At 38.0% G+C, this 23,253-nt stretch overlaps 1 protein-coding gene across 10 annotated transcripts in view; it reads right to left on the bottom strand.

The window, feature by feature from the left end:
* Ttc37 (tetratricopeptide repeat domain 37) overlaps positions 1-23,253 on the bottom strand; it is a 91,614-nt gene that overhangs the window by 66,098 nt on the left and 2,263 nt on the right. For 6 of the 10 annotated variants that reach the window (XR_001780777.2, XR_382438.2, XM_006517236.4 and 3 more), the window contains 11 exons: positions 19,453-19,516; positions 17,843-17,991; positions 15,938-16,028; positions 12,405-12,548; positions 11,955-12,046; positions 11,108-11,183; positions 10,511-10,651; positions 6,039-6,137; positions 5,835-5,943; positions 1,446-1,586; positions 678-779 (listed from right to left, as the gene is read on the bottom strand). Coding sequence is in view for 8 of the 10 variants with exons in the window: in XM_006517236.4 (XP_006517299.1) it covers positions 678-779; positions 1,446-1,586; positions 5,835-5,943; positions 6,039-6,137; positions 10,511-10,651; positions 11,108-11,183; positions 11,955-12,046; positions 12,405-12,548; positions 15,938-16,027 (994 nt within the window). In the remaining 2 variants the exon portion in view is untranslated. Of the gene's footprint in view, positions 1-677; positions 780-1,445; positions 1,587-5,834; positions 5,944-6,038; positions 6,138-10,510; positions 10,652-11,107; positions 11,184-11,954; positions 12,047-12,404; positions 12,549-15,130; positions 15,203-15,937; positions 16,029-17,842; positions 17,992-18,508; positions 18,546-19,452; positions 19,517-21,829; positions 21,841-23,253 lie in introns of those variants that run through there. The other 4 variants (XM_006517233.3, XM_006517234.3, XM_017315489.2 and 1 more) reach the window with 4 other exon arrangements.

Below are 23,253 nucleotides of genomic sequence, written 5' to 3'. Positions count from 1 at the left end.
GTCAATCTTAAAAATGTAAGGTTTTCTTTTAAAGAATATCATAATACACTGCACATATTGTGAGTAAAATTCCTAATATATATACATATATATATGTACATATAATTATATTACATATATATATATAGAAATGAATAATTCAAATACAAATAAACTCTCAAATTCTTCTAGAAAGACCTCAATTTAAAACTAAACACATAAATTTAAGACCTCTATCCTCACATGGTATGCATTAAAACTGAAGACGCTTAAGAATAACAAAGGCTACTAGTCCTCTGCAGCTAGCAAATTCAGGGCAGTGGAAGAGGAGAGAAACTGAATTAGAATCCACTGTCAAATGCAAGTTTGTCAACTAACTGGGTCAAGGACAAAGAATTATCTCTCATCTATATCTATGACAGTAAGAATTCATGAAACGCCTCACCATACCAGAAAGTTCCTTGTTGAAACATCAAACCTTCATACCTAAGCCCACACCTTAAAGCTAAAGACACTAGCAGACACGCACACAGGGTTAGCATTGATTTCTCTTCCTCAGTGCAATTTAAATCAACCACAAATTTAATATGAAAAAAAAAAAAAGTCCATCATTGGAACAATAGTATCTTTCTCAAGTTCCACTAAGGCAAACAGCATTGGTCCCCCTTATGTACAAACACAAAGTCCATCAAGAATACCTTGATTGCAAGAAAGAATAGCTTCCTTAGGTCTGTGCATTTTGACTTGGGCTTCGGCTAGATGACACCACCCAGCTATGCAGACAGGGCTTTCCTTCAAGCCTAGAAGGATGAGGTAATCACAGATACTATGGGTTCCAGGAATCCAACTCATGTCCACACATGCACAGCAAGCACTTCCTGACCAAACGACCTCCCTAGCCCTAGCTGGCTAAAACCGCAAATCAGAATATAATAAAATTCCTGTGCTTAGAGCTTTCATGGGCTCCTGCTGTCCTCCTCAGCATGCAGCATAAGCTTTTTAACAATGCTTGTTAGGCTATGCTCAACATCATTTCCTGTCCCTTCCCTTACCCAGGCTTTACAGACCTACAGAGCAAGTTTTCTTCTTTGCTCTGCCAGTCCATAAATGTATTCTTTGACCTCACTGTCTCTCTCCCACACACAGTTCATCAACTTTCCTCACTCTGTCAGGCATATCTCAGCTTGAATGTAAGTTTATCCAAATCACCACACCTCACATGACTCAGTTTAGCTGCTCTACTTCTAAGGCTTCCTCACAGTTTCTCTATTGTACAAAGGAAATCACTACGACACATGAAGTTGAACTTTTCCACACTCTTACATGGAAAAGTTGAAATTTAAACCTAAAAAGCAGGCTCCAGAGTACATATATAATTTTCGTATTAGTTTATCTCCTTATATGAGGCTAATAGTCCCTACAGACTACTACACCATATTAAATGCTACACACTGGACAGTCATTACCTTCTGTTAGATGACGAACAGCATCTTCATACTTCTTGTCTTGTAAAGCTATAATGCCTAAGCCAATAAGGCCTGGACCACTTTTTGAATTCATTTCCACTAGCTTGCAACAATACTGGTGTCCCTCACTGGTCAGGCTCCCTGAAAGGAAAAAAAAAAGGCATTATGTGCATATATATATACATATATATATATACATACATACACACACACACATACATATATATACATATATGCGTGTGTGTATATATATATATACATGTATGTGTACAAATACATATATACACACAACTACCAATATCTAGATATATAAATGTCATACTTCATACATAATTTACCAAGTCCTGACTTAAGGAACTAAAATCATAAATAAAGCAGCAAATACAGAAAACATTAATGACTCATTAACACGTTTAAACACTGGAAGTAAAACTACTTTACATTACACTCTGAAACTGAATTCATGATCAGGAGAATTCAGATGAGAAGCCTATGGCTCTTAGTCCGTCATCCTACAGATGATTAGAACAATTCACTGAAACATAAACTCTCTGTGTCTTACCACACATATGAGCATCTACCCATCCCCTCTGTCACCATGATACAACTTCCCATTCAATTCCACCCAATACCCACCCATAAATGCACTTCAGGAATACTTGTTTTGTTGTTTTGTTTTGTTGTGAGACTGAGTCTTATGCAGCCTATGCTAGCCTCAAACTTGGTGCAGGTGAACTCCTGCTCCTCCTACCTCTCCCTTCCAAGTGCTGAGATCACAGGCATGCACCACCATACTCAGCTTTTACATCAATGTTTTCTCATCAGTCAGGATAATCCTTTCACTATGTCTTTGTTATCCTTCACACACACACACACACACACACACACACACACACACACACACACACCTCCTATTCCTCTTAATCCCCCATCTGAAGATAAAGCCCAGGCCTCCTGCAAGCTAGGCAACAACTCTCACTTACCAATCTGCTACCTTTCTAAATGCCCATAGAATGATACTGGGTTTTATTTTGTTTGATAGTCAGGATTTTACACCATTTAATTTTTGTTTCTGTTCTATCCAATTTACTCTAAAGCAATGTCTAAGTAAAATCTCAAATCCATTTTATTGCAAATAAGTAAAGGAATGCTAGGTAGGTATGCATTTTGATGAATCTTATGTTTGAAAGTGTCTCAATTTTTCTTATCCTGTAATTCCCACTGATGGAGGAAGGCACAGACTCTATCAGAGAGATCAGTAAATTTACATGTGAAACTCTGTATCGATGGACTTGATTCCAGAACCATGTTTATACAAAAAAAAAAAAAAAAAAACCACCATACTATAGGCAAATTCATGCTTATTGAGGAAGCACTCAGTCAGTTTTGCAAAAGAAACACCCAAAAACTAACCTACACCATTTGGAGGAGACAAAGGAGAAAATGGTGCTGAACAGAACTGGAGACAAAGTAACCCCTGGTCACAAATTCTCTCTCACCAGCAACTATAACCGCCACAAAGGCCACATCCTTATGGCACACACTGGGTCTTATGCTAAACTCTGAAAAAAAAAAAAAAAAAAAGCTGGATGATTCTGAAATAAGGTTTCCTATGAGATGAGAAACAAAAATGTGTATCTCCTTGTCACCACAAGGGTTGATGGCTGCCTTGTCAATCTTGCCTTCCAAGGGCTTAACACAGCATTTTTCATGTTCAGTCGGCCCTTCTCGAAACGGTCCAGAGAAGACATCACCGTAATCCTCCTGCTCCTCTGAAAGACTGCTGTTCCCTCACAGGGCTCGCTTTCTCTGCTTTTCCCATAAAGGGTTCCTTGGAAAGTCGGTTGGATGGTGTTTGCTTGGGCAAACATGTGAAGGACATTTTGTTAAAATGAACACAGGTGTGAAAAACTAGGGCCGAAGGAACGTTTGGTGAAGCAGACACAGGAGAGATGATATTCTGCTAAAGCAAGAATGTGAAAGGACACATGATGAAGGATTCTTTGCTAACTACACACATGTATTGGTCTGCCTTACACTGCATACTTGCCACTTCCGTGAACTGAGTAGATACATGTGCCAAGGCACATGGAGGACACATGATGATTGGAGAGTATAAATAGGACTCCATGAAGTGACAGAAGGAGAGCTTGGCTTACTGGCACAGCTAGCTGTACAAACCTTGTGGGTCTCGTGTCTTTGTTGATCGTCACTTCCCTGAGAGGCACGGCTGAGGACTTCTCCTGGTCCCTCCTGCTGACTTGAGCCAAGCCAAGGATGAAGCCTGGCTATCTTTGCTAGGTCATGTAACAGATGTTGCTAACCCAACTGGACTGAACTGGACTGCTGGTATCTGTGAAGTGTTTGCGAGTGGATCGAGCTACCACTGCTGGCCTGTAAAGTGAACTGCTGATTTCCAGACAACACAGACAAGAGCTGCTCCAAAAAACCTTACTAAACAGTCCCACTTCTCCCCTCTCCCTGCCTCATATCCTTTATTTTCCACTGCCTCTGGTGGGTGGTGGGCTACAAGGAAGGGTAAAGCATTTAAAAGCCATCATTAAAAATAGGTTTTGAAAAAATTAAAGTTACAGTAAAGTCCCTCAATTACTTTTCTTCTTAAACTTCTAACTGCTTCAATTTTACTACATCATTATTTCAACTCAATTAATTGTAAAGGCCTTAATACTAGTTTTCTTAGTCATAAAATCAGTTACTCAGTCTATCATTACAGTCTACAATATATTGCTTTCTGAAATAGTCTTTCCTGTCTTCCCATTAGCCCCCCTTCTTGATCTTTAGCCTAGCACTGCCCATCCTCAGTCCATTGCCCCGCAGTCTCTCTGAGGTCAACCTCTCCACCAATTTCCAAGCTACATGCATAGCTTTAGTTTGCAGATTTCCCATTTACAAACAATTGATGGGTTTTGACTATTTTGAAAATAATGTTGCCCTTCCCTATAAGACACTGAATACATTTTTCCATTCATATTTCTTTTCTATTACCACATTATATTTCCACTCATTTTTCCTTTGTTTTGTGATAAGATATTCCAAGCTCATTCACTTATTCCTGAGGTCACTTGGTTTAATCACTCTAGCCTATTGCAGACCATCCTAAACCCCTGTACTTCATAAAGTAATTCACTCTGATACTTTTGGTACTTTTTCATGATAGTTAAAAATACTCTTCGAAATTAAGAAAAAGATCCTTACTTGTTGATGGAAAGTCCAAGACTAGAAGTATGATCGTCTGTCTTCATACAGACCAGAACTTGAGGAAGGGTGATGAAGGAGAGCAGAAACAGGCAGAAGCAGAAGAGGAACAAGAGCCAAGGTCTGCCCGGAGTTCTCCCTCAGTTCCCCCCAGAATGCAGCCACATTTCCTACTATGACACATGTGAGTAACTCATACAAAATGTCCTAGGTATTCACCAATTTTGCACCCAAGTGAAAAAAGATTCATTGCACTAGGAAAGCTCTGCAATAATCACAGCTTGTGCAATTTCCAGTCCAGTCTCATCACTCACTTTTGTGAACCTGTTTATCTCAAGTGAATAAATGCATGTGTAAAAGTGTATTCCAGTCACCCTACAGCATGCTAGTCAGCACAAATACAGAGGACAGAGGCCAACATGAAAAACCACGACAGTCAGTCTGCACCAATACCAGTCTCGATCACAGATAGACATGGCTTCAGATGAGCCAGTTCCTATAACTCAGCTGAGAACAGTCATCTCGCTCTACCAAGAAAGTCTGAGAAGCAAGAACATGATGCACGTCAGACATACCTTCCAACTTGAGCACTCTAGTTCACTTACAGACCAACAGTTCACAATGCTGAAGACGTTATAAAAACAGATCATCACTATGGCATTAACATCAACACTGTGAAACTCAGTGTTCCGAAAAATCCTTCTCATAGGACTCAAGACCTCATTAATATAGTCCAACCTATCCAGAGAGGTTTCGGTTATTCCTTCTGTGTTTCATGCAACAACTCTATACCTTACATCTGCACTACCTGTCAGATCTCCTCTATCTAATGTCAGAGAAAATTCAAGACATACTTCAAGTCCCACCACCAAAAGGACTTCACTGAATTAAAAATAAACAAATAAATAAATAAATAAACTTCACTGATGTACTAGTAGCTTTATAACCCATAAATCCTGATTCACTCTACTTTCCTGTATTTGTCAGACTATCTGTAAATAGCAACATTACACAACTGTATTTATGTCCAGAAACACCAACTATGTATATATGTGTGTGTGTGTGTGTGTATGTATGTATATATGTATATGTGTATAATATTTTATACATAGTAAACAGTGTTTAATTGATTGCAATATCACACATCTCTGGGAAGCAATATAGCAAACTTACCTGAGTCAATTAAGTACAAACAGATCACTTCTAGTGGGTACTGTACGGTAGGATAGATAGCTATCATTTCTTCACAGGCCTTCTTCAACTTAGTCGTCTCATGAGGAAACTTGAAAATAAAAGAGCATAATAAAGTGAATCCTGTTCGCAGGAAAGTATATGCATAAGCATTTGCATAACTAGAAATGCGTGAATGTCACTTACTTTAGATAAACACTGAATGAAATTCCTGTAAAGTACTTGGTGATCTTCACTGGGAATGTTATCTGCTAAGTCCAATGCATTCTCAAATGCAGTTAAAAGCTGAAATAAACCAAAAAGCTATTATGCAGCATAATTAATGAAAAACGTGGTGAACACTAAAATGAACTAAAACTCCTTTATCAGAACTAAACCTTCAACTGTCTGGACCTCATAATTCTTCCACTTGGTTGGTTGTCAGTTTTGTAAGGCAGGTGGTCTCAGTCTGTCATCCTAGCAAACCGTGAACTTGTAGAAATCCTCTTGTTTCAGCCTCCCAACTACAGGGGTTACAGACAGAGCCACCACAGTCTGATTGGTCCTGACAGTGCCACTCACCTGGGTACGTGCTTCCAACCCAAGCACCCCCCAGTTACTCTTTATAGAAGCACTTGTAGTCACACTCGTAGATAGGCTGATGACCTCAGTGTTTCTTAATCCAATCAAGTTGATAAAATTGGTCATCACAACCGAACTCTACTATCTCATTACCTCAAAATGTTATCGATAGCGATTCTAAATATAAAAGCTGTAAAAATTTAACTATTCAAATAAGGGTAAATAAGGGTAATGATCTTATAACAAAAAAAATTCAACTTAAAATTATATATCATTGATAGATTTTTCAAATAACAAAGCAAGAATTCCAAATGGAAAAATATGTAACAGTTTTCTCTGAGCACTCATTAAACGTCATCCCTTATCTTTTTAATGATTTATCTGTTTAATACCTAGAAATAAATTCTTAAAAGTCTATTACTAAGGACAGAGAAAAAGGAGTTCTAGAGAGAACAGCAATGTGCAGGTGATGAATAGGAAAAACAGGGCAGGGGCTTGGATTAGGGAAGGAAAAAGAAGAGTGGGGAGGAGGGAAGGAACATTAAGGAAGCAAATTATTTTTTATTTATCCAAAATTAGATATTATACATATATATCTTATATATATATATATATATCTTAAATGAAGTTAAGCTGACAATGTTTCCCTCAGGAGCCATACTCTATCTAACTAAAACCCTAATAACAGGTATGATAAACTCTCTTTCAGTGTGGTACTACAGGACACTGCTATTGTCCTTGGCTGCCGCTCAGAGGTTGAAGGTAAGTCCCTGCTGTTGAAGACACCATGCACTTTGGATACAAGATTTGGAAGATGAGAACTCGATCTGACTTGAAAGTATCTTCCCTGAATGCTAACTCTACTGAAGCCTAGGAATGCCAACAACAAGAAGCCTGGCAAGATATCCTAAAGATGCAATGGAGGCACTCATACCTTGTGGATAACCAACATCTGCCTAATTGGACTTAAGGGCTGCTCAAAAGGAGGGAAATCATACCTAGTACTAGAAACCTAATCGACTACTCAAGGCCAGTCAAGTATGGATCTTAGAAAAGAACCCGCACAGCTCACTATCTATAAAATGCATGTAGTTCAACTCTCACTAGAGAAGCTTCTCTCTGTACCAGAGGCCATTAGAGAGAACCACAAATGGTCCAAATTCGGAGAACAGCTGACCTTGGGGTGCCTGGCCTAAGAGATACATCTCTTAACACAGCATCTGCATCTGAGGCTCAGAGAAAATTGCAGAAGAGAGGACAGAAAGATTGAAGAGCCATGGGGGTAGGAAATCTGCTATAAAACTGTGTTTTATAGCAGCTACAGGGAAGCACATCTATGATACCTCAATAATATGGCTGCTGAGAGAAGACCTGAGCAAAGAAACCCACCATGTTAACATGGAAGGGGGAAGTCTCATGGGCCCCCATCTCTAGTCAAACTACAGGTGACTAAATGCTGAGAGTAGGAGTTGGCTTCCCCAGGAAGATGTCCTAACTAACCAATTAACCAATTAAACACCAAGTGGTCAAGGGCTCAGATAGGTATAAATGTGTGTATGCATGTATATATCCTATAAGAATTAACATTTATGCATATATACATAACAATGATAACAATTAAAAGAAGACCAGGGATTTCAGAGAAGTTTGGGCATAGCATGGAGGGGTTGGAGGAAAGAAAGAAAAGGAGAAAAATGTTGCAATTATATTTTTAATTTTTTTAAAAGGACTATGAAAAGTATAGGAGGTAAGGAGAAAGAATAAAAGGTTGTTGGGTGTGATCAATGAATGTTTTATGTATGAATGTCATAAATGTGCATGGTTAATACATGTTTATTAAAAATTGTTAGATACTGTGATATACTTCTGTAACCCTTAGTATACAGCAAACTGAGGCAGAAGGATCAAGAATCCAAGCTAGCCTAGTCTGCAATGATGAGGCACTGTCTCAAAATCAAAAACAAAACGAAGACACAAACAACAAAAGTGTGTACATGTCTGTATGTGTGTGTATGAGTGAATGTGTATATGTGCATATGTGGTTTGTGTGTGTATCTATGTGTGTATATGTATGTTTGTGTATATGTGTGTGAGAGTGTGTGTTGTGTGTGCTGGTATGTGTATTTGTGTGTATCTGTGTTGTGCATGTATATATATGTCCATGTGTTTATGAGTGTGTATTTATGAGAGTATGTGTCTGTGTGTACATATTTATATGCGTGCATCATTTGTGTTTGTGTGGTTTGTGTGTCAGTCTGTGTGTCAGTCTCTCTCTCTCTCTCTCTCTGTGTGTGTGTGTGTGTGTGTATTAACTGGAGACAGAAGAGCTCTGTGCTCAGCATGATCCTAGAATGTGTAGTACCCTAGATTCAATTGCCAGCATAGAAAGAAAAACAGGAGGAAGAAATAACGGGGGGGGGGGTATGAAAGAAGAAATGAAAAAGGAAGAGAAGCAAGAAGGAAGAGAAGGAAGGAGAGTGAAATGGGGAAAGAAGAGGGGAGGGAAGGGAAAGGTGAGAGTGGAGACAGGGACAAAAAAAAAAAAAAAAAAAAGAAAAAGACAGAGGTATACCATAAACTCAGGACTTTAAGGCCAGCCTAGGCAACATAGTAAGATTTTTTTTTTAATGAATTATCTCCCATGAAGCATAAATAAATCAAAAATAGACTTAATTAATTTTGGTATGGTTGATACTCTGTTAACTAATAGTATTTTAGGAAATCTAGTAAAGCTACATTATGTAGCTAGAGTTTAAGAGAAATCAAGGAGCTACCCAACTTGTCACTACTAAACTTCTTCCACAACTGCTTATGCACAGACAAGTCATTATTACTGTATATTAAAATATGGACCTAAAAATCTTTGAAAGCCATGGGTTGAGGGTTTTGTCACCAGGCTGTAGTGTTCTTGGTAGGTGGCAGAAGCTTCAGAAAGTAAGGCCTAGTGATCGAAGGCAGGTCTCCCTGGAGGAGGTACTAGACCCGGGATCTTCCTTCGGCTCTTTCTATCCTAGCCAGCACATGTGAACAGCTCTGACCTGCATGGGCTCCTGACCTTGCTGCAGCTCTGACCTGCATGGGCTCCTGACCTTGCTGCAGCTCTGACCTGCATGGGCTCCTGACCTTGCTGCAGCTCTGACCTGCATGGGCTCCTGACCTTGCTGGCCTCCCATGCTGTACACACGATGCAGCAAGCAGATGGTCAGTGCACTCTCAACCTCTGAAGCTGTGCACCACCAATACCCGTTTTCCTTTTAAGTGGGTTTCTTACACAAACATTTACTCTTCGACCCTGTGGGGACTGCCTGGCATACAGTACATTCTGAACATTATTTTCTGAACAAAAATGCGAATTACCAAATAGACAAGTGAACATATAAAAAAAGTTTTCATTGTGTATAGTTTGTAACTATTATTTTTAACTGCACTCAATTTAACAAGCATACATTAAATAGCTATCTATTTCAATAAAAAATTAAGTTACTATTAAACTTACTAATAAAATATGTAAGATACTCCCAACTATGGTTCAAAACTAATGTTTTATATTTTAAAACTCTTTCAGTGACTTGGAAATCAATACACTAAAAAAGAACGTTACCTAATAAAATCTAAATATATATATATTATTAATACACACATATATGTGTGTATATTCCAATTGAGTTATTAAGTAATTATTAAGTAATTCAGTACCCTTAGTTAACAAGTATAAGGAATAATAGTAACAAAGTACAATTTTCTAGAAGTTACAGCAGTTTTGTGAAAGTCAGTTTTTACATATTTTCCTTTCTACAGTGACTAAGTTAATGATCTATTGTGGATTCTTATGAATACAAGTGCCTGAAATTCTAATATTCTAAGACCTAAGTTCACCCCTTCACATTACATAAGACTGTAAGCAAAGGTTTCTCATTTTATCATCAGCAAGAACCTCTAGGATTTGCAAGCCGAGCACACACAGTGCTCACTGTGCAGACACACAAGACTTTCCTGTGTCCCTTCACTGCGTTTCCACTTTCTAATTTGAATTAGGTTATGAACGTAACCTATGTCTAGGTCATAACATAGACCCTGAGAATCAAACCAGACAATACCATCTGCTGGGTCTCATTATTCTGATCTTCTATATTCTCAGCCAGCAACTGACTCAATTTTCTCCACAGCTCATAAAGCTCTTGTCTGTCTGCTCCATCTTCCTGCCGTGTCTTTATCAATCTATGCCATGTCCGAGCCACCTGGTGAAAAGAAGATTGAAATAGTTATGTTGCCATAAACTTAAAATGCTAAACCTAATGATCAAAATTATTTCATCCATTAACACGTAAAAATAGCAAAAGTAATATACCCCATGCTATATGAACTCTGACCGAAAAAAGAAAAAAAAGTTAATTAGGCAAATTACCAGAACTGAAATATCACTAAGACACAAGACTGCATCCCCAACCCCCACAACTTAGAAGGTAACAATACGGCTTTCTAAGCTCCACAAGTACACTTCTTAGGAAACTTAAGCTAGTGTTAAAGTTTCGAAGTTAGGATATCCTAAATTATAATTCAATTTCCAAAACATTGTAATTTATTTCTCAAAGTTTTGATATCATACTGCGTCTTAATTTTTAACTTTCATTAAAGCTAGATGAAAACTTTTTTCTAACATTTTTATGAAAGTAGCTCAGACGTCACTAGCTCACCTCTAGGTGTTTCTTTTCCTGGTGATAGAGAGCCACGAGTTTCTTACACACGTCACACCACTTCTGTCTGTCAGCACTTAGGTTCAAGAGAAAAAGAAAAAGAAATCTGAATTTGATAGCAGAAACCAAAGACTTAAAGCCTGAAGCATTGATACTATATATTATTTTATATAACAAGCCTAAAGATCATCTGTCAATATCTTGACCATAAATTTTAAAATTCCAAATTGAGCCAATCATCTTAATAGTCTTTTCAGTCTATTTCAACCACAAAAAAAAAATCTGTGACAAACTTCTGGAAGAAATGGTTTCTGAATTCTCAGTAAATGTTTACAGTCTTTCTACCTCTGTAGTGATAGAGATTATTTCTGATTGTCAAGTTAACTATACCTGGAATTAACTAAAACCCAAGCTACTAGGTACAGCTGGGAGGGATTTTTCTTGACTGAATCATTTGATGCGGGAAGACCTACCTTAAAATCTGGACCACATCTTCAGGTAGCAGTCAACATAAAGGACATAAAAGACAGGAGCTGCTCTTGTCTGCTTTCCCTCACTCTGGCAAGTCCTTTCCTTCACTGGCTGTAGAGCCCATTTCTTTGAAATTCCTGAGTTTGCCAAAGACCATTTGAGACATCCAGCCTCAAGGACCAAATTATTACTGGATTCATGGACTTTCCACTGTTGGACCACAGCCTGTCAGCCACTCTTAATAAACCTATTTATATATGTAGATTCATTCTATCAGTTTTCTTTCTCTAGAGAGGCCTAGCTAATACACTTCAATGAATAGAACTATTCTAATTCAAACTTGTAAAGAGACCCGCCTTTCCCCACGTATTCCTACCTTTCATAGAGATCCAACAGCTTTTGGTAAACACCAGGTAAGTCATCCTTAGCATTTACTTGATTGCACTTCTCATACAAACTTGCTAGCCCCTAAAACAGGAAGTGGCAATGGTTATTCTTAGCAAAATTTCATACGTCCCGAAATGTGTTTATTGTGTGAAATAATGTACTAACATCCACAAATTAGCATAGTTTATAGACAAAACGGGTGTGGAATTACCCTCCAAGTAAACTAAAGGTGGTAGGAAGACTTTATAGTTAAAGTCTTTATATTTAAAAATAATCTACTATGTAGGGAGTTAAACAGTGACAAACAGTATCTTTGTCATCTAAACCTAACTTTTAATTTAAAAATTTTAATTTTGTTCATAAGACAGGTTTAACTTCTTCTGTTAACACTGGAACGTACAGTTTGCCCTATATTACAAGAACTAGCACGTCTCCATACCTGCCAGGCGAGCAGCTGTTCTGGCTCTAGTTCAGCAGCTTTCTTATAGGCACCCTGGGCCTGATCAGGCTGTTCTAGTTCAGCTGCAGCAACACCAATAAAAACCCAGGCATTATAGTTATTTTTCTCTTGTTTTAACACTGTCTGATTAAAAAAATTAAGAGTAAGTCATTACATTTTGGAAACTACTTAATAAACAACAAAACAATAGTCTGTTATGAATCTGCCACCAACAGCAGCCTTAGATTCGTAGCTAGCTAGGTACTGTAAATGAAAAACTGTGAAAATGAGGTGCTTTTCTGTAAAGTGCCCAAGTGATCTTGATTACCTGTATCAAATGCCTCGCCCACCCATGAGAATGCTGGGTAGAAGAGAGCATTAATGCCCAGCCCCATTCCTGTCTCCACAGCACTTCATCCAACACCAATATTTTCTTTTCCATAATAATATTTTCCCATATTAAAGATGGATTCTTCATGGCAGTTATAAGTCAATTCATCCTAAAGTCAATATACCAAACATGTTCAAATACACAATGGCAGTAGATATTTAAGTAACAGCAGCCATCTAGAACAAAGGTATACAGGGATGATGCTTTCAGAAATAAGAGTAGCTGCTAACGGAAAGTAAATAGTTTAAGGCGCCAATTAATATGTTCTAGGGAAAGGAAAAAAAACAAAACAAAAGAACCAGGAGCCTCTCAAGGTTTTGCCTATTCTAGGGGAAACCACCTTTCTATGAGTTGAACCTCTCCAATAATTAGACTTCTGTGCATCCACACACTTCCAGCCATCTGTCATCAGGGTACTGTACAAGCTGTACTCGATCCAATAATGCTGCCTCCTGCAAAACTTAACCAGGTGCCTGCCAAAGTGAAACCCTAACACTAGGGCTGGTTCTGCTCATGTTCTGAGCACCGAGTACAACTGGTGGCACATAACTGCCCATCAACTGACACAGCTACATGTCAGCTACCAACCACTAATTACTGTCTGACTAACAATCAGAGCTTCAGTATCCGAGATACATTTTAAAGGAAATAATCACATACAAAAGAAATGTGGTGAAAATAGGCAGAAAATTCTGAGAGGACCCAGAAAGAAAAGTACCTAACTGTATGTACAGAACCTAGAGCCAGCTTCCCCAAAGGAGTGCTTATGCCATGTGGCAACGCTCTATGAGACAGAACCACAGCAAATACACTCCTGGGTAGTTTTTCTTTGGTGTCAACCAGTTCTGGGTTACCTCAGATAAGAGACGTCTGCCATTGCTTTGTTCTCCACTATAAATTATAAGCTACCTGATGAAATTCATGTCAAAATCTTACCAGAAAGATATCCATCCTAAATAAGGTGACAGGAACATGGGCCAGCCAAACGGCTCATGAGCCACCCAGGCTTACTACAGAACTAAGTTCACTCCCTGAAACTCAACGCAAAGGTGGGAAGAGAACTGGCTCCACAAAGTTGTTCTCTGATCTCCACATGTGTATGCGCCATACCATACACACATACATCACGCACACACACTAACAATAATAATAGTAATAACTATGTGGACGCACAAGCGTACGAGCATTATCGGTTAGATAAGCTCCGTGCTGGAGGAAACGGTTCCTCTCCTCTCACTCCATATATACTGCATCCTCCATCTGAACAGACTGTACCAGATTAGTACCATTATGGCTTCATATGTCTGCTAATCTCAGTCATCAATATATATTTATGAATAGATCTCTTACATTCAGAGAGGCTGGTACCTTTGCTGACTCTCATAGCCAAGTAAATAATGAACTTTGAGGCCACTAAAGAATTAGAGTCAAATCAGGTGTGGAGACACATACTTGGGATCTCAGCACTTAGGTGTCAGAGGCAGGCAGATCTCTGTGAGTTCAAGGCCAGTCTGGTCCACAAAGAGAGTTCCAAGGGCAGGCAGGGCTACACAGAGAGACCCTGTCTCAAAAAAAATAAAACTAAACAAAGCAAAACAAAAATCTTGCTGTGTACTTAGCCTGTTGTTTAACCTGCTTTCATTTTAAATAGCATATTCTTTCCTGCTCCTGATTCAAAAAGTAATGCCCGTGTGTCTATATGTCCACTATGATAAACATTTGCTGAAAACAGCAGAAAGGTCACAGCTGTCCTTAAACAAACACCGACCATAAACACTGGAAGCAGCATGGACATGAGTCTGTTGAGGCTTCAAGGTCATGTTTGCTTTTCTGAGTGCTCTCAACCTGTGAAGTTCAGTCCCTTGCAAAACTCTATTAAAGAATGCCTCCCCTCTGTGATGCGTTCTCTGCTGATTGCGCTTAGCGAAAGCCCTTTAGGAGGGACAAACAAACAAGGCAGCATTCAGGCAGGCACAGAGTGAGACTCATACATCAGACAACTCCGGAACCATAAATTACAGACAGAGGGGTCACAGGGAAAGAAGCAGGGAATCAAAATTGCGCGTGTTCTTGGCCGAAGTACTGCAAGAGGAAATGCTTTGACTTCATCCCGTTCAGTGCACCCGTGTGCTCTAGTGCTTCCGAGGTGATGTCTAATGTGTCTGACACGCCTACCCGACCAACCAATTACTGTAAAGGTCTCACTGTCACAGCTCTGGACCTCAGACTCTCCTTCCGACGCCTGTGGCTTCACCCTTCCTTACGATCCATCACTGCCACACCTCCTCCCTCCTCCCATCGCAGCCTCCTCTGCCTCTCTCCTCATCATTCTTACCATCCATAACTGAACTCCATCAGCCGCAGATTTCACCTAAGTAGCATGAACCTTCAAATCTTCAAATGGGCCCTTGTGTCACCAAAAAATAGAAGCCATCAGAGAAAAAAAAAAAAATGTTCTAATTTTCTCATCTCCCTGTATGCATCTGCACCTATCTTTTTCCTGCTAAAACAGAAGAGGAACTAAAGGCCTCCTCTCATGATCTGGGCTGCATCCTGTCACCTCCCTAAGGATTTCACTTCTACCACCATCCTCTCTATAACAGTCAATTTCTCTTTAAAAGGAACATTCCCATAGGCACACAAGCAAGCTTTAGAATCTCGATTCTTCTACCCACTGGTCAGACAGAATTCAGAATTTCAAATACCTTAAAATAATAAAAATGTTGAGTAGGCCCAGAATGCAAGGTTCCGGCTATCAAATCTAATGATTTGAGTTCAAGCCCCAGGACCCACATGGTAGAAGGAGAGACGTGATCCCTACAACTTGTTCTGACTTCTACAAGCACAATGCACAGAACAGACACATTTTAATATATAGTACAAGCGTAACAACAACAATGTATAGTGACATTCCATAATGCAAGATGCTTTTCATACTTCTGCCTTTGAAAACAGCTTTGATAATTTAGCAATCAAGAGTATTAAGTGCAGCAATAGATACCTACCCCACTTATAAGGAGAGATGAGTCTAACTGCTCTTCAGGTTTTACTTGACTGAATATGGTCAATTAAAGACTTATACCTACAAATAACTCATAAATTGGTAATGTATTTGATTGCCCAAGAAACAAATACCCTTTACCTTGCAATGTTTCAAAGCTTCTTTGTACTCTTTGTTTCTGATTGCATCTCTTGCACTTTTTAGAGCAGTCTTCACTTCTTTGCTGGACATTCTATCAAAACAAGAAGCTGTAGTGAATCTACAAGAATATCTCCCTAATGATGAGTCCCAGTAAACATAACCGTCTGAAAAAGAACTAATTTCTTCTCTCTGGAACATGCTTTCCCTCCTGCTTTACACACAGTTCATTCCCTCGCTTCTTCAGATTTCTATTCAACTGTCTCCTCACATTGGACTACTCCCTGAACAAGCTTCCTAAGATTTGAATTCTTCCCTCTCCTACTTAAAATCACCCCGTATGTCCTTCTCTTGCCTTATTTTACTTCCAAGTACTAACACATCTCCTGTATCATATATTCAACATCTCTACTCTATTATGTGTATCCTAACACCAACAGAATCTAAGTTCTGTATAAATAGGATTTTGTCTGTTTTTGGTTTTCTATCTCTAGGACTTAGTCTGACAAATGCAGTTGACCAATAAATACATGTTGAAATGCAGCTGTATTAGAATTATATCCACGCTCCACACGTTTAGCTAAAATACAGATGATCTTATGAACAAAAACCTACAATATATAGTAATCCCAAGCCAATTTTAAAGCAAGATCCAATAAAATAAACTTAAGGAGTTAAAGGCCAATCTCTGCTACATAGTCAAGTTTAAAGCCAACTTTCCCTACATGAAACCTAATATTTTGTACAGCAATTTAATTTTTAAAAATTATTTTGAAAATTTAAAAGATTTTTCTTTATAGGTAAAGTACTTCATTTAATATGAAAGTACATTACTTTAATTTAAACTATAGTAGCCCATGTTAATATTTTATAAATTACAGACTTATCTAAACCAAATGCAGTCACAATATAATTCTTTGTTTTTAATAATACAATTCTTAAAAGAGAGAAACAATTGCATTTTCTGCTGAGTTGACATCTTTCTAATTTCATCATAAAGATAAAACAAAATTAAATACTAAGCAGCTCCAAATTCCAGATATTCTGAGTAACAAACTCCCAAAGTATAGCATCAGTGTATTCAAATACAGTAAGGGAACAGAGTCACTACTCTCCCACAGTAAGTACACTAACATTTCACAAGCATAGTACATGGACACAATCCATTAACATAGTATATCAACACAGTAGATCAATGTAACACTAACACAGTACACAAACACTGTATATGAACACAGTACATTGACACTTTATACAAACACAATACACTAACACTATACATACAATACATTAACACAATACACTAAGATGGACATTAACACAGTACACTAATGAAGTACTCTAACACTGTACATTAACAAAGTACACTAACACAATACACTCATGCAGCATACTAATGTAGTGCACTAATACAATATACTAATACACTACATTAACACTTTACACAAACACAGTATACTAACATTTTATACTAACATACACTCGTGCCATACATGAACAGAATACACAAATACAGTACACTAACATAATTATGCTAATATAATACACTAACACATGACACTAATGTACTACATAAACACACTACATACTAACATGCTATACTGATGCAGTGCACGAACATGGTACACTAACATAGCATACTAAAACAAAACACTAACAGAATACTACCAGTACACTCTAACCAAACTGAAATGCACAAGTATGAGACAAAAGAAATCTATGAAGTCAAAGACTTATAGATAAGGTTGTTTTAACTTAAAGAAAGCTAATATTCAGTATAATATAAAAATTATAACACTATAAAATCAGTTTATCTATGATATATTCAGATTTCCCATATATAACATCTTGGTGCAATAATTACCAAATTACACATCACATTATGTCATCTTTGAATGACTACCTTACCTGAAAGTATCTTGGTAATTGATTTAGAGATGAACTAGAAAAAAAATGCTTTTGGTCTATGAGTCTTAATGGCAGTAGTTAACAAAGTTTAGCATTGATTTCACATTAGTTTTCTCAAGCCACGTTCCTTCTGCAAGGTAACCTGTAGACTGAAAAGAAAAGATCAGTGAGGATAACCGATTCAGACAAATAAGGAGATCTAAGTAAAAAATAAAATAAAGAAGACCTTAGATGGGTGAATAAACAAGGAAGAAACAAGAGACAATTTCCACATGGGCACCAAGCTCTCCAATGACAGACAAAAATACAAAAGGCCCTGCTACCCTGAAGAATACAATCTAAATCAGGAGAAACATCTATGGCTTCGTATGAACCCTTAGAGAACCAAATGCCAGACTAAAGGTGAAACAGGCAGGTACAGTAGGAGTTTAGAGAAGACACACTGTGTGAGGTAATAAACAACTATGCGGAGAAGACAGGCTGCAACAATGGAGAGAAGAAAGAACATCACTCCAGTCAGGGACATCACATAAGGGGAAAGGAGAGAACAGGAGAACAAGAAAGGAAGCAAGAGAGAATGAGAAAATTACACTGATCAGACCACAGTAGATACACCAAATATCAGAAGCAAACTGGAATTAAGTAGAGCCTCCAAAGATTACAGACCTTGAGAGTCAGGTAGACCAGCTTAGACAAAGGACAGCTGAAAAGCATCAGAGACTGTATGTTACATTTGAAGCCCACTAGAAACGCCCACTTTCTCTTGAAAACAGCTGTTATATTCAGCACCTTCCATATCTACCCACTTCCACATGTAACTCTTTACACAGAAATGGAACCATCTATTCTCTTCCCATTCCTTCTTCACTTAGCCATAAGACGCAGGTTCTCAGGTACTCCTTTCTTCTAACACATATGTACATGAATGTACATATGTGCACGCATGTAAGTTTCAAACACAAAGCAATTTGTCCCTGAAAGTAACTATTTTTAAATAGGACAAGAAGAGGCCTATTAAGCATTTTTTTAAAAATAAACATTAGAAAACTGACCACTAACTAACATTCAAAACCTTTTTTTTTTTCATAAAAAATCCACTGTCTAAGATTATTCCATGTACCCCTATACTCCTCTATTTTGGAGTATTTCCCTCAATTCTAAGCATTTCTAAGACTATAAGTCCTTTGAAAGGCTGCAATGCTATTCCACAGTTCTAATAATACTTTTCCTAACTCCTCTCCTCCTACTGTTTGTCTTTCCTCCCGAGTTAAAACTCAGTATACTATGCTAAAAGAAGCTGAGCACAATAACTGATTATCCAGAGAAAATGCATACACTTTTGCATACTTTTATGCAATGAAAAACTTCCAACTAGCAACTTTAAAAATTTTTACTCAAATTAAGCTTAAAAGTAGCAATAACTATATTTTCAAAGAGTTAGAAAGTAAGTCACAACAAGAAGTAATAAATAGCCTAAAGGTATTTGTTTTGACCTGTAGTATAATATAAAACAGTATCCATCACTAGTCCTGCTGTTGAAGGACCTGGGATCGATCGTTCCATAAAGACAGGCTGACTGCCTGTGATTTAGCACACTGCTCCCCTCTTACCTGTTACCATGCCTGCATCTTCTTCATGAACTGAATGTCAAGTTGTTCCTTACCCATTTCTCACCTAAATTAAGTACACACAAGCATGAGATAGTAATACCCAACACCCAAATCCTTCCATATTTTTTTAAACTAGATTCATCCTGATCATAATTTAAAACATGAAAACTAAATCTATATGGTTTTCAGTCTTTCATCTTTCAGAGAGCTACTCATCTTCATCTCCAAAGTTCTGAACTGGTTTAAACCAGGTCTTAAGCTGTTCCAATCATGCCTCCTTTCCTCCTGCAAAATGTTCCGCAACCCCAAATACAGAGGCATAGAAACAAAGGTATACAATCAATATGACAGCAAATCCTAAAGAAATTCATTTTAAAACAATTATTTTGTATACACATAATTAATAAAAGAATCAAGAAATTTTTATAGTAGTGAAATTAATGTTTATTCCTACAGAAAGAATTAAATCTTGGCTGGGTATTTGATACAGCACAATACACAGTATCTTCAACAACTTTCAGAACTTTCAAAATCACTATTTTGATTTTAGATTGTCAACGATAAGAACACTCCTTCCCGTACATACAAAGACAGTAGCAGAAGTGACAATAAGGGTCATTTCAGAAACTGTTGGAAATCCTGTCTTCATCTCAAATTCAAAATAATATGGTTACGTAAACAAGACCTAAGAATGACAGACAGTGCCAGCTGAAATGCCAATATGGATGCTGACAATCACAACAAGCTCCACCTCCAGATGAAGAGCTACAGGCAACTAAGAGAGATTTGAGAACACTAATTTGTTATTCAATACCACGCAGTCAACCCTAAAACATATACATATGAGCAACAATAAATTGACTCAGCAGTTTGTATTTATATATTCATTTCTATTTATGTGTGTGCATGTGTGTATATAACAACAATAATTTTTAAAAGGTTATGAATTTGAGAGGAGCTAGTTGTAGGAAGACATGAAAGGCACCAGAATTGTGGAAATGAGGTAAATACAGTACACATAAACAATTTTTTAATTAAAGGTTGCAGGCAAGTTTGTTGATTATTTTCTTAATTAGTGATTGATGGGGAAGAGCCCAATCCATAGTAGGTGGGACAACACCTGGGCTGGTGGTCCTGGGTTTTGTAGAAAGCAGGATGAGCAGGCCATGGGGAGCAAGCCAGTAAGCAGCATTCCTCCAAGGCCTCTGCATCAGCTCCTGCCTCCAGGTTCCTGCCTTGGTTGAGTTCCAGTCCTGACTTCCTTTGATGATCAAATGTGATGTGGAAGTGTAAGCCAAATAAATCTTTTCCTCCCCGGGTTGCTTTGCTCATGGTGTTTCAACATAGCACTAGTATCTCTGTAACTACGACACAATCCTGTTGAGTAGTACACAGAAAACACATGACTGACGATCTAGCTTCCAAAGTCTAGATCACCAAGAGGCATGTGTCAATACTCACATTATTCTTTTGAAGAGCCCTCCAGTATTCTACCTGTGTATCCTTGCTTCTCTCAACTGTTCAGCCTGCTCACTCTTACTTTTGCCTTGTCTCATTTTACTCTTAACAAGGCCACGTTGAAGTGTCAAACATACAACCTACACCATACCAAGTTCACACCAGTCCAATCCTATAACATTTTTGACCTATACCAGCATTTGCAAAAACATATTCCAGAGAACACGCTTAAAGGCTTTACTACATGGTGCAGGAAATTTGTGGCTACCATACAGATCTCAGTGTCCCATCACAATGTATACTGGGATCTTAAAGTCTCAGGAAAATCCAAATACCCTATACAGCTGAATGCAGCAACTCTAAACTCCGTCATCACAGAACACTCAGATCAGTGAAAGTGAGCTGACATTTTGAAAAACCCTAGCATGCTCCAGAAAATAGTTTGGGTTATTACTGCTTTGGGGAGGGGGTTGTATTGTTTTTTTTTTTTTTTCATTCAACTATTACCCATACTTTTTAATGCCTTTTCTAGTCTTAGACTTTTACAAGTATGTATATCTATGTTTCCCAAAACTGGAAGTTCTTAGGGAAATTCTGTTGTTCCTTTGGATATTAAAAGTCCTGCAGAGGCTAGATCCAGACTGTTCAATTGAACACCCACCCTCTAACTTCTTAAGAATAGAATTTCTTTCTAAACCAACCTGTTCCTAACATGGAAATCACTAACTGATGATGTAAACCTGATAGACACAGACATACAGAGATCTGAGCCTGTTGTGGGATAATTGTATCCTGCTATATTATATAGAAATTTCTTTCAAATTAAAACATTCCATCCTGGTGGTAGGCTGCTTAAGACTCAAAAAAATAAAGTTTATAAGGTTCAAGAAATAAACAACTCACAAGTCTCAGAAAGCACCTGAAACTGATATGATTTACAAGGCTCCTCTCCCAAGGTAAAATAAGTAGTAACAAAATGAAGTGCAGGATACTCTCTGCAAGAGGCTGAGGTATTCACAGGTTATACAGGGAGCTTCAAGAACACAGCCTTCATGAATCATTGCCCATGTTGCAATGGCTTTTCAGTGATGCAGCTACCTCTGAGTCATTCATATTCCCCTACATAACTCCACACCCATGCTCCGTAAGGAATTCCAAGAAGCTCATTAGTTCAGCCTGCTTGATCATGTTTCCATAAGAAAAGTCAAACAACACCGCAAAATTTATACATCATATGTGATAGAATTTCAGAATACAACACTATTTGCAAAGTACAAAGGCAATGAAGACTAGATGAATTTACATCTGAAGAGTAATGAAATTACTCTTTGAATTTGGACTTCTAAGCTTCAGAATTATGAGAAAATAGTTTTCTGTTGTGGTATTTTGTTATATCAGCCCTTGTGAACTAAACCACAGCCTCTATCCTGAATACTACCTAACCATATAAACACATGCACACATAAAAGATCCTTTGCTCACGGAGTAACTCGGTGATTAACAAAAACATCTATGTCCAGAAGGCAGTCATTAAAACAAGAAGAGACAATCCTGGGGTCTGGTGGCCCATGCCTTGAATCCCAGCCCTTGGGAGGCAGAGACAGGTGGATTCTCTGAGAGTTCAAGGCCAGTCTGATCTACAAAGTGAGGTCCAAGACAACCAGGGTTTGTTACACAGAAAAACCCTTGCCTTGAAAAACCAAAAAAGTTAAAAAAAAAAAAAAAAAGATGTACCACATTTTCTTTATCTATTCTTTAGTTGAGGGACATTTGGGTTGTTTCTAGTTTCTAGCTATTATGAATAAAACTGCTATGAACATAGTAGACCACGTGTCCTTGTAGGATGGGTGATCATTCTTTGGGTATATACCCAGGAGTGGTATAGTTGGGCCTTGAGGTAGAACTATTCACAATTTTCTGAGAAAATACCAAATTGATTTCCAAAGTGATTGTACAAGTTTGTACTTCCATCAGCAACCACATCCCCTCGCTCTACATTCTCACCAGCATATGTTATCTGTCGCTTGAGTTTTTGATCTTAGCCATTCTGATGGGTGTAAGATGGAATCTCAGAGTTGTTTTGATTTGGATTTTCCTTAAGACTAAGGATGTTGAACATATCTTTAATTATTCCTTGGCCATAGGAAATTCCTCTGCTGAGACCTACAATTTGTCCTGTCTCACAATTTGTCCTGCCTACCAGATGTGCAGGAGTAAAATAAAGATAAAGCAGAAATTGAGGGAATGACCACAAAATGATTGATCCAGCCTGAGACACACACCATGAGAGAGAGAGACCACCCCTGACACTATTAATGATATTCTGCTATACTTGGAAACAGG

Source organism: Mus musculus, chromosome 13 (genome assembly GCF_000001635.26).
Source record: "Mus musculus strain C57BL/6J chromosome 13, GRCm38.p6 C57BL/6J".
Taxonomy (NCBI): Eukaryota; Metazoa; Chordata; class Mammalia; order Rodentia; family Muridae; genus Mus; species Mus musculus.
This window is presented reverse-complemented; position numbering and strand designations above follow the sequence as displayed.